We start from the raw sequence: 16,813 nt of genomic DNA on the forward strand, positions 1-16,813 counted from the left end.
ATTTTTTGCTATGTGCACTAATAACGGAGTTACTTATGGGACCGGACATTTGAATCACTCCGTATTTTTAATAACCGCGAATTTAAACAGTAGATTCATGTACGTTAATTCAACCAAAAATCAATTTAATTTCTGTTACACTTATACTTTTGAATATTAGGAACTGGTCCATTAATATATGCATTCATGCATCTAAATCTAACATAACTCCGTATCCCATTCAGGTCTCATTTTCAAATGTTGTACAGTTATTAAGTAACAGTGTATGAATGACGTATAACTTTTTGAAAAGAAAATAAAAGATCTTTTCATTGCCGAAATATTGCAACTCAAAGTTAACAAGATGTTGAAAAGAATGATCAAAATCGCATTGTTTGCAACATTGTTATGTCCAAAATACAAAAGATATGGATCTACAACTTTCCATATTTTCCTACCTCCTGTGGCCTTTTCATTATGCCAAATATCAAATGAATCAAAAAATGTAAGGTTAAGGATCTTTTTGATTTGACATGGAATGACCCTATTGCCATAATAAAGATTGTAAAAGCCTAATTCCTCAAAGGTTTTGAATTTGATCCGTACTCGTGGAGCATGGCTACAAAGTAATACCAACTGCAACTTCTCAACAACCTGTAATAATAATCAGGAAATGGCTTCAGTCCTACTTACCAATAGGCGGATAATAGTATGGAATGCAACCACATGTTTTCAGAATATGTTTTCTTCTGCAGTTTGAAATACATGATTCGAAACTGTACTCCTTTGTTAATCTTGGGTAATCTTCATCTGGAAACAAGCATTTCCGTTGAGCTGGTGAAGTTATTCTTATTTCATCATCCGCGTTTATAATATGTATTAAATATGAAAACAGTATGTGGTTCTCAATGAAAGGGCACATGTCGCTCCTCTTTTCTGGGATCGCTCCATTGGATGTTAAGTGAAGCTGAAGGAGTAAGAAATTGTTTGAACATTGGTACATCAAAAGTCTGAACTCATTTACAAACACATTCTGTTATATACTACAAGAGATACACACAAATACACATAAACACAAACAAACACACACACACGCACAGACACATAGACATAAGTAATTACGTGACGAAACATTTCTAATTATCATCTTGTTGGAAGTACTTGTCTCAAAAATAAAAGAGAGAAACTCGTTTTATGTCAGAAATCACTGGTTAACTGTCACCTCCCTCCTCTCAAATCTCTGTAGGTTGAGTAATGGTTGATGTTGTGCTGCTCCATCGAGCACTAAAACGTGCAGTTGTAAAACTATTTCAATTTGTCTGTCTCTAGATATTGTGGAGTCCGACCTTGCTAAATAAAATTGCGAAAATACAACTTCAACCAGAGAAATGGTCTTGGTTTTAAATGGGATTCCCATGCATATTTGCTGAAAGTGTCGATGACCAAGAGCAAATATTTGTAACTCCTATCGATCTTGTAGAAGGTTTTCAAGTTGCAGATGGACATATCCACAGTATCTCCCAGCCAGAGATTATCGATACCTCTAGTCACGACAGAGGTATGATTGTAATGGCGCCGTGTTATTTTGTGGAGTTCATCGACAATGGCGTATCTAGATAATAATCTACAGGTTGCTGTTGATAATCACCACCATGGTAATGAGATTTCTTGAAGGTGTTACGTTGTTAGTTTGTACGAACAATTATAGTCTCCGTTCTCAACATCGAATAAAGGTAATGAATTCCATGTCCTCGAATATTTTATACGGAAATATAGTCTCGTCTCATTCTGTAATTAGAATATTTTGAGCCCTAACGCACCATTGTTGCCTAACAAAGTGACGGTTGGAACAGCCGCTTTTATCACATAGGCTTAATAGCAAAACTCTTGAATCTATATGGTACCACTGAGTAGAAATCTGTAGTAAGATCTGTGGGGATGGACCATGTAAATCATTGCCCAATTAACGAAAGTGGACTGTCGCTTGAATTTCGGTATGCTGTTAGATTCAAGGGCTTGAAGTGAAAGCATCTCAATGAATTTAGAAATTATAGAATTTGCACGTTATTCTATAATTGTCCAGTTTTCACTGGATATGGTCAATCTTTTCGCCAAGGTTGTCGTCGATATCAGAATATTAAGGTTTTAATCTTACTTTGACATAGAGCTTCTTGTACTGGTCAATTATATCGCAAAGTGTGGTGCCAAAATCAGATTATTCAGGCTCCTGTGTAGCTGTGCTAATAAAGCTAATCTTCCAAGTTTGTAATATACCTGCCGGATGCTATCGATGACACTAAGCTTCGATCAATTCACGGATACGTCATTCACTCAGTGGAAAGTTGCCTGAATCGCACCGGTTCCCAAAACTCAGCACTGCACAGTGGGCCAGAACTCATAAAATGGGGGCAAGAATCGAAATTTCTAATTTGAAGCAGAGCCTTTAAATTATTAGTTTCCTGTAGAGCAATGATGAGGCTGCCTCAAAACACAAAAAGTTCCATTCAGGTGTTAACATAAATGGGGATTTAATGTGGGCAAACCCCATATATCTCTTAAATGCCATTTCACAGATGTCTCGCACACAGTTTAAACTATTGGGACTGGTGTTGAATTATCAGAACGTTATTTGAGTGGGATTTCTGGGGCACATATTCTACATACCGTCAAGATATGAATTTTCTGTGGGTGGAGTACGAATGAATTAATTTACTGAATTGTGGTCATTGTTATACAAGCATGTTCATACGCTGCAGTTATAACGACTTTGTCAGTATAATTCAAACTCAGTATCAGCACAATAGGTAGCTATGGTGCTATATTGAAAAGGAAATTTAAATTTACATATACTGATAACTTTATAATTATTATATTGATAAAAATAAAAAATAAAAACTAGAAACAACAAAAATTACAATAGCATCAAATTATGCATATGTTTAAAAGAACATTTATAAGATATCAATGCTATACATAAAAAAAATATCTTTGTTATCTCCTTCCAGGATAAAGCAAGTCTTTGTATCTACAATTCTGAGCTTCAGTTTTCTAAATTCATCATCTGATCAAATCACCTCCAAACGTAGAACATATAAGTGTCACTCTATGCGACCTTCCTCAAAGCACTCATTTGAGGAACTGTAACATTTACAAGTTTGCCCGTTAAGGAAGATGAAAACAGATACCTATTCACTGCTTCCAATTCAACATGGCATCTATTATACATATCAGTGTAATTCCACAACTTTTGAATCTTTATAAGATTATATCATATTCAAAGTTCATTCGAGTCATAAAAGGCTTCTATATAACTTAAACATCCAAGTTATTATAACATTACCCAGTTTAATGCTTTAAAAGCAACAATTATTGTACAAATACATCACCATTCCATATTGATAAATCTGTACTTATCTTTTTTCCATCCTGAGATCCTTTTAAAGTCACAGACAACTAGTATTAGAGTAACTAGTTGATATGATCCATATTTTTATGTGACGTCATCAGTAGAAAATATGTCACTAATGTATTTATTTTGTAAAAGAAAGAGTAATTTCTTTGTTATTATAGTTATTATATGTAATAACGCACCTGGTTTGTAATGTATATCTTTTGTTTAATGTTTATTGTATTTTATGCTTTGTTATAAGTAGTTTAATGTATCTTCATGTTTGCAAGAGTGCACTATACGAATTTGTACTTCTAAAGATGTATAGATGTCAGTTTTGTTGATAGTATCCTTTTGTAGATAGGGAGTGATTCATCTGTACTTTAATCTGTGTTCTCGAAAAGAGTATAAAAGCGAGGATATCGCGTAAGAAATCATCACACTTTCGCCACGGATCGTCGAAGCTTTTTAACTTAAAAAGAACTCCTCGGTGTTGTGCATACATCCTGGTATGGTAGTTCGGGGCGCAAGCTAGGCCTATGTGAACATAGGTACGCCGATAGCCATGCATTGATGATATGCACAATACTGCAACCATTCTACGTTAAATAATAAAGCTAGCCTAAAGATTAATTTGGAAATAAAAGGCTAAAGAGCAAATATTGGCTCAGTTATCATTGCATATCTCTTGGTGTGGTAGTTCGGGGCGCAAGCTAGGTCTATGCAATCATAGGCTTGCCGATAGCCACGCATTGAGTTTATGCGTTTTAGTTGAGTCAATTCATCGACAAAGCGAAATCCTCGCTTTCATCTCAAGTATATTTGCATTATAATTGCCATGAATAAAGAATAAAACCTTTCAGTTTATATATACTGCAATAATGTGATTTTATTTCTCTGTGCTGTGAATATTGTCTTTGCCTAACACTACCCCTGTACCTCAGAGGAGTCTGTGTACTTCACCGAGTCTCATCGTTTACCGCTGAGTATTATTAAGTTAATATTAACAGTACAATAATACGACGCGTTTAAATAATTGTGCAGTAGAACTTGACAAGTGGCGGCTCAACGTGTTGGCTCGATTTTGTAGTGTACAAGGGCAAGACAATTGTTTAAAGTTGAGATTAATTGTGCAAGAGCACTGAACTTTCATATTTATTGAAAAGCACAGAGTTATTTTGTTCCGATATGGACAAGAAGCATTTGCGTAGCGCAAATAAAAATCTCACTTCGAGTTCAGGACTTAATGTTCCCGATTGTTGTCGGGACATTGATAAAGATAAAACCACATTTGTGTGCAAGAAATGTACAAAGCTTTTACATTTTGAATGTTGTGGCTTAGATATTCGAACTGAAAGCCACGATGCTACCGATTTGGTTTGTGAAGATTGTGAATCATTGTCTACGGATAGTTCATCTGATCCATTAAATATGTTTAAAGCATTAAAAGCCATGATTGAAGGAATTAGCAAGCAACAAATCGAAAGTATGGAAACATTACAGACTGATATTAAACAGCAAGCTGATTCCATTAATAACTTGAAGGCCGATATTAGCAATGATATTAGTAAACAGTCTGAAGCACTGAAAGCTGATATTAAACAGCAAGCTGATTCCATTACCAGCTTGAAGGCCGATATCTGCAAACAGTCTGAAACATTGCAGGCTGATATGTGTAAACAGTCTGAAGCACTGAAAGCTGATATTAAACAGCAAGCTGATTCCATTACCAGCTTGAAGGCCGATATCTGCAAACAGTCTGAAACATTGCAGGCTGATATGTGTAAACAGTCTGAAGCACTGAAGGCTGATATCTGTAGACAATCTGACATATTAAAGGAAGATATCCTCAGACAATGTGCGTTGCTAAAGGATGATATCAGTAAGCAGCACGATGAATCTATAAAAGTATTAAGAGCTGAAATAGGCGAGATGGCCTGTGAGATTCAACAACTGAAGTCTGAGAACGAGGAAACTAGGGCTCGATTCTCTGAAGAAATCCGGCAGGCTAGAGAGATAGACTTTGATGACTTCCGGCGCAGCTTGGCAGCCGATGTAAATAAAGCCACGGAAAATGTTCGCACAGATGTGGAGGATATTAACTCGAGATTCACTGGAGAGTGCAATAGGATTATCGAAAAACAGCTGACAATAGAACAGATGTTGGCCGAGGCCGAGACTGACAAAATACAGTTCCGGGCTGAGGTCCAAGAAAATATTAGTCAGATTTCAGTAGTTGTGTCTCAAAGAAGCAAGGACGTTGAGGAAATAAAAACTCAAGTAGAACAACTTACGAATCAGTTAGAGACCATGCACGTTACCCGACAAACGGAAACAGAAACTGGATCTCGAACAGCTGGTTATCCGTCTGCAGTTGCTGAGAGTGCAGCGTTGCCAACCATGAACATTGAACTAAATGAAGCGATGGACAGAGCCGGTGGAGAGAGAACTAGAGAAGACAAACAAGTCTGTCGCATACGAGTTACTGCTGATTCAAGAGCTAATGAAGTGGCGTCTGCTGTTCCACCTACCTTTAGTCTTTCGGGCGATGACAGAGGTTACAGAGAGCGTGAATCTCGCAGGGGCCGGCACAATCTTTATGAAGAAAGGACAAAGAGGAAACGTCTAGAAAGGAAGAAAGGTCGCAGTTCCTCCTCTTCCAGCACCACCTCTGACTCTCAGTATCAAGCAAAAATCAGGAAGAGAACACGAAGGCATGGAAATTCAAGGAGCGGGCCAGATGAGTCGCCGCCAAGAACTCAGCGATCAGCAATGACTGGAACTCCAAGGATGGCAGACCTTAATTCCTTGTCGAAGTTCAAGGGAGACCTGGAAGCCCAGAATGCTGAGCAATACTTAAAAGAACTTAATATCAATTTTGATTTAATGCAGATTCCATACGAATACCGATTGGAAATTATTCCTCGGCTTTTCAAGGGCCAGGCTGAGCATTGGTTTCGAGCAAACCAGTTAGAGTTCAAGTCCTATTCTGATTTCTGCCGTCGTTTTCGAAAACAATATGCTTCAGAAGAGGCCAAAGAGAGGCAGCTGACAGCAGTGAGATCTCGCCGATACTTAAAGCAGTCTGGTATGAGCATGGAGGAATATGCCTGGTCTATTTACTCAGCCTACCGCAATCTGTCTGCCCGTTACATAGAACCTGAGATTGTGAATTTAATCATCTCCCAGCTTCCATATAGAGCTCGCAGTCTGAGTCTAGCTAATTCTCCTCAAACTGTACGGCAGCTAGCCGACTTTCTGAAAAGGTTCGAGGTGCTTGAGAAACAGGACAGTTGGAAGCCTGTGTGGAATAGGGAAGGTGCAGGCCAGGGAAATGCTCCCAGACAAAATAGAATTGGAAACCAACAACCCAGAGTCAGACAAGTTATGCAGAACCAGAGGAATGGATATTCCAATTACAACAGGCGGCGTAATCCTCCGAGAAGGGATGGCAGGAACAACTACGCACGTGGGCCGCGTCGTTCCAGATCTGATCCAGAAGAACATTCCCGTGACTCTTCACGTAACGCCTCTGAACCCAGTAACTTCAGAGCGACGGCGCCTCCGTTTGAACCTTCTGCTCCACGTTTGACGAACGAGCAACGTCAAAGCGTCGACATGACAAGAGACTTTTGTTGGGCACCATCGACTAGTGCTAATCCGAGTGGTATGCAGTCGGATTTAGCCAGTCGCCCAAGGTGAATTCTTCGTTCCCGATCACGGTTGGGCTAAAATCTTGGACTTCTCTGGGAACAGATGACAGCGTTATAAATAATGAAGACAATCATATTTTTTGTTGTGCTGACTCTCAATGAAGGAGAACAAAGTTTTGATAGAGCACTACAACAGGCAGTTAGAAAGGAAAATTTACCCAGGGCTCCATTAATTAAGGCAACTGTAACAGGCGTCGAGTTTATTTGTGTTCTGGACACTGGCAGCGAATGTAATCTCATGAGCTACGCCATTTGGAAGAAGATTAAAGAGAAGCTGCCGTCATTGCAGTTACAAACATGTCCAGATGTTAGGCTGACTGATTTCACTGGGAGAAACAAAACTAGAGGTGTGGGATGTAGACAAGTATATCTGCAGATTGCTGGAAGACATTTATTGGAGGACATGTTTGTCTTGAGAGGTCTCGAAGCTGACTTTATTTTGGGCTACCCATTCCTCAGGAAATATGAAGCAGGAATTGACCTACAGCGCGAGAAGTTATCCCTCACCGTAGACGGAGTTCCGGTAGAGCAGGACCTCGTGAATAATGGATCTTCGAAAGGGACGTATGTACGAAATGTCCGTGAAGGTTCCCATGTCGATCAGTGGACGGCTAGTCCTGACGACATTCTTCAGAAGGTCAATGCGAATGAGATTTTATGCGAATGGGGTAGATGCCAATTGAAGGAAGTCTTACTGAAGCATAAAGATGTATTTTCCGAGAGACCAGGTACTATTAAAAACTTCCAGTGTGAGATTGAACTCACCACCACAGAACCTGTGTATCGATCTCCATATCCCATACCTATAGCAAAAAGGAAACTCCTGGAGGAAGAATTAGAAAAGTGGAGACAATGGGGTGTTATAATGCCTTGTAATTCCCCTTACTTGAACCCTTTAATTGTAGTCGACAAGCTTGACGGTACAGTACGCCCATGCATTGACTTCAGAAATTTGAATAAAATTGTACGTGTTCCACGAAATTCAGTTGAGCCCATTTCGGATGACTTACAAAAATTTAAAGGTGCTCGTTATTTTACAAATCTGGATCTGGCTTCTGGATATTTACAGATCCCTGTAAAAGCTGACTGCCAACCATGTACTGCCTTCTCCTATAAAGGACGTCAGTGGATGTTTGTTCGAATGCCTTTTGGTATCTCTAGTGCTGTGTCAATTTTCATAGCTGCCATGCATGCTGTATTTGGTCCTGAAACCGAAGAGTATCTAACTCAATATATGGATGACTTGCTGATTTTCGACAAAGAATTCTCCAAGCATCTCGAACATCTGGACGAAGTGTTGCAGCGACTCCAAGAAGTGGGGATGACTGTAAAGCTGCGAAAATGTGAATTTGTCAAAAAGGAAATTACCTACTTGGGTCACATTGTTTCTGGAGATGCTATCAAAATCCAACCAGACAAAAATTCCGCCATTAAGTTATTTCCTAAACCTAAAACTAGAAAGGATGTTCGGAAATTTCTTGGCCTCGCCAACTGGAGGCGGAAGTTCACTGAAATTTTTGCAGCTAAATCTGAACCGCTCACCAAGCTGTTAGGTAAAAATCAACGTTGGATTTGGCGAGACGAGGAAGAACAAAGTTTCCAGCTACTGAAGAATGAACTTGTAAGAGATGCTGAATTAGCACAGCCTGATTTTGAACAGGAATTCTGTATCCAATGCGATGCTTCGGGGAAAGGATTGAGTAGTATTCTTTTCCAAATGGATGGTGAAGAGAGGAAGGTCATTCAGTATGCAAGCCGAAAACTGAAGGAGAACGAACGCCATTACTCCATCCATGAGTTAGAATGTTTGGCCATAATCTTTGGAGTTGAGAAGTATGCTGTTTATTTGAAAGGTAGGCCTTTCACTATCTACAGTGATCATAAAGGGTTGGTATGGTTACAAGACGCCCGTAACTGGAACAGTCGTTTGACTCGCTGGTCTCTAAAACTCACACAGTACCAGTATAAAATAGTATACGTCTCTGGTCGCCAAAACGATCTGGCAGATATTTTATCTCGGTATCCTGCTGATGATATACCCAAGATTCAACCTGAAAATAGCCAGCAGACATTCAGAATAAACTACCTGTGGGCCGAAAGAGGAGAAATAGATGACGTCGACAAGTGGAGACAGGCACAATCTGAAGATGAATTCTGCAAAAATTTACTCCAATCTCTAAATTCTCAGGAACCTAACCTCAGATTGCATCGTTCCTATCGCAATTCAAGAAGGAATTTTATTTAAGAGAGGATCAGACAATCAGTCCCTTTGGAAACTGTGTGTTCCGGTGGTAATGAAGCAACCTCTCTTGAAAGTAATTCATGATGAAGCTGGACATTTTGGAGTATCCAAGACATTGAAGCGACTTACAGTACGATACTTCTGGAAAGGCATGAAGGAGGACGTGATACAGTACATCCGAGATTGTGAAATTTGTGCCCAGAGTAAACCAGACAAATTAGGGATACTCAAGCAGACCCTTCATATCAGTCCCAAGCAACCTCATGAGATGCTTTCTCTGGACTTGATTGGGAAGCTTCCTCGGTCTAATGGATACCAGTACATCTTGAGCCTTATTGATGTGGGTACACGTTTTGTCTCCGCATATGCTTTACGGACTGCCAGCACCACAGAAATTATAAACACGCTTCAGAGAGGATATTTTGCTCACTATCCAAACGTTACGTTTACCCTAAGCGACAGAGGAGCTCAGTTTACCTCGAAGCAGTGGAAGGAATTTACCAAAAGCCGTGGTATCCATCATGTTTGCACAACAGCTTACAATCCAAAGGGGAACATGGTAGAACGAGCAAATCAAGAGATAGTCAGATTACTTCGTTTATTTTGTTATCGAGAACATCAGACTTGGTCGCGATACATATCAAAAGTTGTTTGGTTAATTAATTATTCTATTTCTGAAACAACTGGATATTCACCTGCTGAACTATTCTTCAATCATCCTATACCCAGAGAGATCCTAACTCATTTCAATTGGCCCGAACGGGAAGAAGCCCAACCGGATTGGAAGTCCAAATTATTCTTAGCCCAAGTCAGGGAGAAGAAGAAGCTGTCGAAGAATTTAAAACAGAAGGGAAACGCCAAGACAGTGACAGTTGGAGACTTCGTGATGGTTAAAAACCATTCCTTAAGCTCCTCACTAGATAGGACCATTCAAAAGTTATTTATGTTGTGGATAGGACCTTATCTAGTGGACAAAGTGGAAAATAATGTTGTGACATTGCTAATTCCAAGGACCACATATGATAAGGTTAACTTGGATAACCTAAAACTGGTGCGTTTTTCGGAGGATAAAAAGAAAGAGTTTGTACTTTAAAACTAAGTTTCCTCCAGGTAGATAACTTCCTTCCTGAAACTTAGTTTTCGAAAGGAAGGGGCAGATGATATGATCCATATTTTTATGTGACGTCATCAGTAGAAAATATGTCACTAATGTATTTATTTTGTAAAAGAAAGAGTAATTTCTTTGTTATTATAGTTATTATATGTAATAACGCACCTGGTTTGTAATGTATATCTTTTGTTTAATGTTTATTGTATTTTATGCTTTGTTATAAGTAGTTTAATGTATCTTCATGTTTGCAAGAGTGCACTATACGAATTTGTACTTCTAAAGATGTATAGATGTCAGTTTTGTTGATAGTATCCTTTTGTAGATAGGGAGTGATTCATCTGTACTTTAATCTGTGTTCTCGAAAAGAGTATAAAAGCGAGGATATCGCGTAAGAAATCATCACACTTTCGCCACGGATCGTCGAAGCTTTTTAACTTAAAAAGAACTCCTCGGTGTTGTGCATACATCCTGGTATGGTAGTTCGGGGCGCAAGCTAGGCCTATGTGAACATAGGTACGCCGATAGCCATGCATTGATGATATGCACAATACTGCAACCATTCTACGTTAAATAATAAAGCTAGCCTAAAGATTAATTTGGAAATAAAAGGCTAAAGAGCAAATATTGGCTCAGTTATCATTGCATATCTCTTGGTGTGGTAGTTCGGGGCGCAAGCTAGGTCTATGCAATCATAGGCTTGCCGATAGCCACGCATTGAGTTTATGCGTTTTAGTTGAGTCAATTCATCGACAAAGCGAAATCCTCGCTTTCATCTCAAGTATATTTGCATTATAATTGCCATGAATAAAGAATAAAACCTTTCAGTTTATATATACTGCAATAATGTGATTTTATTTCTCTGTGCTGTGAATATTGTCTTTGCCTAACACTACCCCTGTACCTGAGAGGAGTCTGTGTACTTCACCGAGTCTCATCGTTCACCGCTGAGTATTATTAAGTTAATATTAATAGTAAAATAATACGACGCGTTTAAATAATTGTGCAGTAGAACTTGACATAGTTCAAACCAGATTTTTTAGTATGAGTTATCTTCAATTGTTTTTGATTTATATTTTTGTCCATAAGTGCTTAACAGCTTGAATGTTTGTGTAGTAAATGTACATATATGCTCTGTTACAGCTATTTTACTATGTATATCACAATATACTTATCTAATGATTACAATTACCATTTTTTGAATGTTGATACAAAATACCAAGTATGACATCATATTATACATTGAACAATTTTAAAGAGTTGACCTTTGTATATAAACCTTGATGCCAATGCAAATGTACATAATTTCAATAAATTTAATTATAAATTTGAATGTATCATATCGTTCTTGTCTGAAAGATCACATATGATTTAAAATATTTGTTTTTCATTTTGTCAGTCAAAAATAACTGTTATGAATATGAATTCAACATATTGCACAATTTGATAATTTTGTCATTATATACAAATTGGGTTTTTTAAACATCATATTTAATAAAATTAGTTTAAATAATAATTTCAAACATTTAATTGCATTATATGAATAAATTTTGAGTAATCATATGACTAAATTATTATAAATATTGCTCAAATGTGGAACTTGAGACTTAGCCTAACTATTTTCATATGTTGTTATGACAATGTATTATTTTTATTGTCATACTGGCGTTCAACAAGGGACGAACCCACAACAGAATTGAGCACTACTGAGACTTTTAAACATATAATAATTAATATAATGCCTCTATATTTACAAACTGTTTACATGTTTAGCATTATAATCAATTGAGTATAACTGAATATTTGTTTTCCAACAATACAACATGAACTTGTTCATCATGAACCAATACAGTGCAACTATGCATAATGAATTTTTAGTACATAATAATATTGAAAAAACGAAATTCAAGTTCGACATACCAACAATTATTATCTAGTGAAGTAAAACATGAATCATTTCTACATAAACAATGTACCTACCTAACATTATTATTTATTGTCAACCCATGAAGCACCATTCAGAACTTCATTCTCAACCTGAGAGCATAATTTCTATATTAATCTTTATTTAGCAAAAAAATATATGAATGGCTTATTGCAGAAAGGGACCTGAGTCACATTTTTGAGGTATCGGAGTTTATGGTATTTTTTATTTTGATAGTTACAGACACATCTTTTAGTGCAGAAAGGACGTCAGTCACACGAGGATATAGCCAAGAAAATGCACAGTGAAAAGTGTACTTTAATGCAGAAAGGTACCGGAGTCACTGACTCGGGTCCTTTTCTGCAATAAACTAAGCCGTATTTACACGTTGTACGAAATGTGTACGCTAATCTGTGATACAGCTCGGGCGGTAAATATATGTTAAACTTATTGACACCATTAACATTATTGAGTTCGCAACGTGGTGGCCTCATGTCTACAAAAAATGTGGCATCTGTGAAAACTACCATGTGTTTCTACAAAAATAGGCAGTATTTTCAGATTTCCAAGTATCATTACTTTGAATACTGTGTTCAACATAAGGGTACTGTCAAGGTTTACGAAGTCATCAAAGGTTTGACGTTTCACACCTTCTATCTGACCAAAGGTGCAAGAATTGTAATTCCTACGCCACGTACGTTTCCAGTTTCAAGTATGCCGATCAAGCTTACTAAATTGAAGGACATACGAACTGCCTTTTCGTATGTACCAGACGACGTCAAAGGATTTTATGAAGTTATTCTTCAGTGGCCCACTACACACGGCAATGAAACAGCCTCAGATGTAGAATAACACATGCATGTATCAGCTCGTACATTATTGTACTTCAATCAGCGACAATAAAGTCGAGAAAGTGCAGTACACTGTCATTCATTGATGAATCTAAAGTTTTCTGTGGCATATATAACATAACCTAACCTAACCTAGCTTATGTGGCAACGACAAACAGACGTTTGTAGGATATTTCTCGTCTTATTTCTCAAAGTTTCCACTTTTATTGCAGAAAGGTACCGGAGTCACAACTTTTTCATCTCCACTGTCTCTAGCAGCATACTGCAGGGGGGCGAATTGAGGGTTGCAAAATTAACTTTTCTTTATGCTGAATATGTGAGCCAACAACGGCACATTTCTTTCTTACACTATCAATATTATACAATTTTTCTTGTTTTTCTCAGAATTGTGCAAAAGTTACTCAGGTCCCTTTCTGCAATAAGCCATTCATATTAATAATAATTTTCTACATGTAGAGTAAGTAACCTCTGATCCAACTAAGTTTTTCATTGGGAATTCATCCTTTATCTGGTAACATCAGCTAACAAGACAAAAATCTAAGTTCCTGCATTGAGAAGCACTGATCCTCAGATTTACGGAGTGCCGAATATAAGATTTCATACATCGCAAATGAATTCATGCAAGAAATGTATAAATTATGATGTGCGCACAAAAATTGGAAATCATAAATAACTGTTGTTCCTGAACTCACAGTGTCACGGCATGAATATCCTATTCTGCCCCTAGTGAACACATTTTGGAGCCATAATGCATTCTAGCATTTTAAAGGAAACAACTACTTGACTGAAGCTTGGATCAACACGTGAATCTCTTTCCTCTTTGTCAAGCTCATTCCTATTTGAGCCTACGATTCAACTCTTGGAATCTTTGTGCTCTAGTAAATATTTTTCAAGCCAAAGCTAAATCTTAGCATTTAAAATTATTATGCACATGCCATCACATTATATTATACATTTTTTGCATTCCAAAATACACATAACAAAGAATATTTGTTATATTGGATTTTTCCACCGTTCAACACAACTAAGGATCAAGAAATTTGAATGAGGACCAATGTTGGATCATGAAGATCAACTTAAAGCAAACTCTACAGAAGAAGACTTCATATCTGACCTAATGTTTCTGACTCAAGAAAAGAAGCACGAAAAAGAGAAAATTTTGACATTGACATCCGACAAAAGAAAAATTATGCACAAAGTACCGTGACTCACAGTACCACCTTTAACCAACATCCTAAGAGAAGAACTCAACCAACCAACCCTCATGGGTATGGTTGTGAAATGAAGCAGTATCTCTTGTCCTTCAAACCAACAAAATAAACAACATGTTAGAATAAGCAATTTCATGCCAAAATTACTATATGAATAATTAAAAAAGTAAAGAACTGAGGTCTTATGTACCACAATTGATACTCAGTCAATAAGGAACTCCCAACCAACCAACCCTTAGAGTTACTTCACTCTGTGGATGGTAAGTATAGATTAAATTATCCTGCAACAATATTTCAGGATGTATGGCAAATCAATCTTTGTTAAAATTAAAAAGTTTGAAAGTGAGATGGGTATACAACTATAATAAGTTGTCAGCTTACATGTGGTCAAATGTGCCCACACGTGTGCCCAAATTACCGCACCTTTATTGCTAACAGTGTATTCCAACAGAAGAATCAGACTGCTGAACAAAGTGAATAAATATGCATGAACCCCTTTATTAATATTCCCCTACTTTACCTAGACAACAGGTTACCATCGGGTGTGAGTGTTCTAACTACTCTCCCTACTATCACCGTGCAATCTGAGATAAACTATATTAAATTCCAAATTATTATATTGAACCTTCTAAGGCGTGACGCTCCGAGACTTTTCTGTGTTTGGATGAAACCTGTATTCGGTTTCTTCAACATCCCCTTTTAACACTTCAAAGTCGACATGTCTTTACTTCACATGATATCGGAAGCATGTGAACCTATCCTTAGGCCACTAAGTGATACTTTATGTTCACCCAGAACAAAGTAAAGTGTAATTATTTTCTTTAAACAAAGAATCTTTGATAATAATTTTCAACTTTAGGGTTTGCATATGTGATTGATTGATTTCAGCATTGAAACAGAACTATATTCATGACTCAACATGTCAAGCTATGTAACCACTGACCTTACTCCATCGACAATACCCAAATTAAAACATGTACTGATACTGTCATAGTGAAAGTATTCAAGATAACTCTTCATATCAGATGTTACATGTACACAATATAGTTATTTTGCTAAACTGTATGTTTCAAATTCACATACTAATAAAACTATGTATGTTTCATAACATACTTTTTCCAAATATATGCAACTACATAAGAATGTTACAACACTCATACCTCATATTACTGTAATTCTGAACTTAATCACAAATGATAAGCACTATAAGTATGTAACAATCTTTACCCATCAAGTAATTTTCAGTCACATATCTGATAAAATATAGTAAGACATGTCTGCAGACTGCAACAATGCCTTTGAAAAGATACATTACAGGTAAGTAATCAAATTATTAAAATATAAGTCTACGACATTACAAATTTGAGTTAACTTTAACTTCATGACATCATAGTGACATCTTCTGCGTACAAGTGTACGATGCATGATCAAGTATACTATCACAGTCAAAGTACAAATATGTGAGGAGTAAGCTTGGAATGCTTCTAGACTAAATTTTCTCCTCCATAATTTCAAACACCGCTGCCTGAATGTTCTTTTACGAACATGTTTAGGATGAGTTGTTACTTTTCTCCTTGCACCTGGGCAATTGGTGAAAACAGTCTTATTAATTTGTTTCAATTTAAGTTTGGTGCCTTTCCTAATTGTATCCTTCAACTGGACATTTGAAACACTTTGGGGAAACACCCCTTCACCTTGGTCTAGAATACCGTGAAACTTCTTGTCCAAAATCATTTGGGAAAGTTTCTTCTCTACTTGGTTTACAGGTATGTTAATGCATTTTGAAACATAATCCACATGAACACGAGAATAAGGTTCGATGATTTGACAAAGGTTTTGTTCCAACACTGTGTCATAAATGCTGTCTAAATGTGCTCGAACAATTGGATCATTTTCCAGTTCTTCTTTAAACTTATCCACAGCCTCCTGATAGTCTACCAGAGATCTCTTAAGACTTGCTTGAGCAACACACTTCATAGCTTCAATTGCACTTCCGGCATACTTCAGAGCCAGTTTCCCGCTTATGATCTGCTGCACATCTTCTGGTGTGTTCAACATTATTTTAGACAGCAGCATGCACTTCAATGCAGTCAAAGCATTTGAGCTTTCCACACTATTATAGCCTTCAAATGCTTCATAGACGTAAGAGTATGCTGTTTTGAAGTCTATCTCATCAGCAGCATGAAGAATGCCTGACTGCATATCAAGCGATGCTTGTAGTTTTGGAGGGCAAAATATTGAATTAGCTGTAGTGCGAGCTGAGGTAAGTGCTGCACTGCTTTCGGAAGATTACTCAAGGCATGGTAAGTTTTACTTTCTAGAAGTTGAACCTCTAGCAATAAATTCTTGTCATGTAACTTATTCAGTTCTCTTAATAAGGCCGATTCCAAGTGAAGA

At 37.4% G+C, this 16,813-nt stretch overlaps 1 protein-coding gene across 1 annotated transcript in view; it reads right to left on the reverse strand.

Moving 5' to 3' along the window:
* The window catches only part of LOC145992352 (sodium channel protein Nach-like), a 303,927-nt gene that overhangs the window by 259,278 nt on the left and 27,836 nt on the right, over positions 1 to 16,813 (reverse strand). The window contains exon 2 of the mRNA XM_083128732.1: positions 673 to 946. Within this exon, the coding sequence (XP_082984858.1) occupies positions 673 to 946 (274 nt within the window). The remainder of the gene's footprint in view (positions 1 to 672; positions 947 to 16,813) is intronic.

Source organism: Lepisma saccharinum, chromosome 9 (assembly GCF_977018435.1).
Source record: "Lepisma saccharinum chromosome 9, izLepSacc3.1, whole genome shotgun sequence".
Classification (NCBI taxonomy): domain Eukaryota; kingdom Metazoa; phylum Arthropoda; class Insecta; order Zygentoma; family Lepismatidae; genus Lepisma; species Lepisma saccharinum.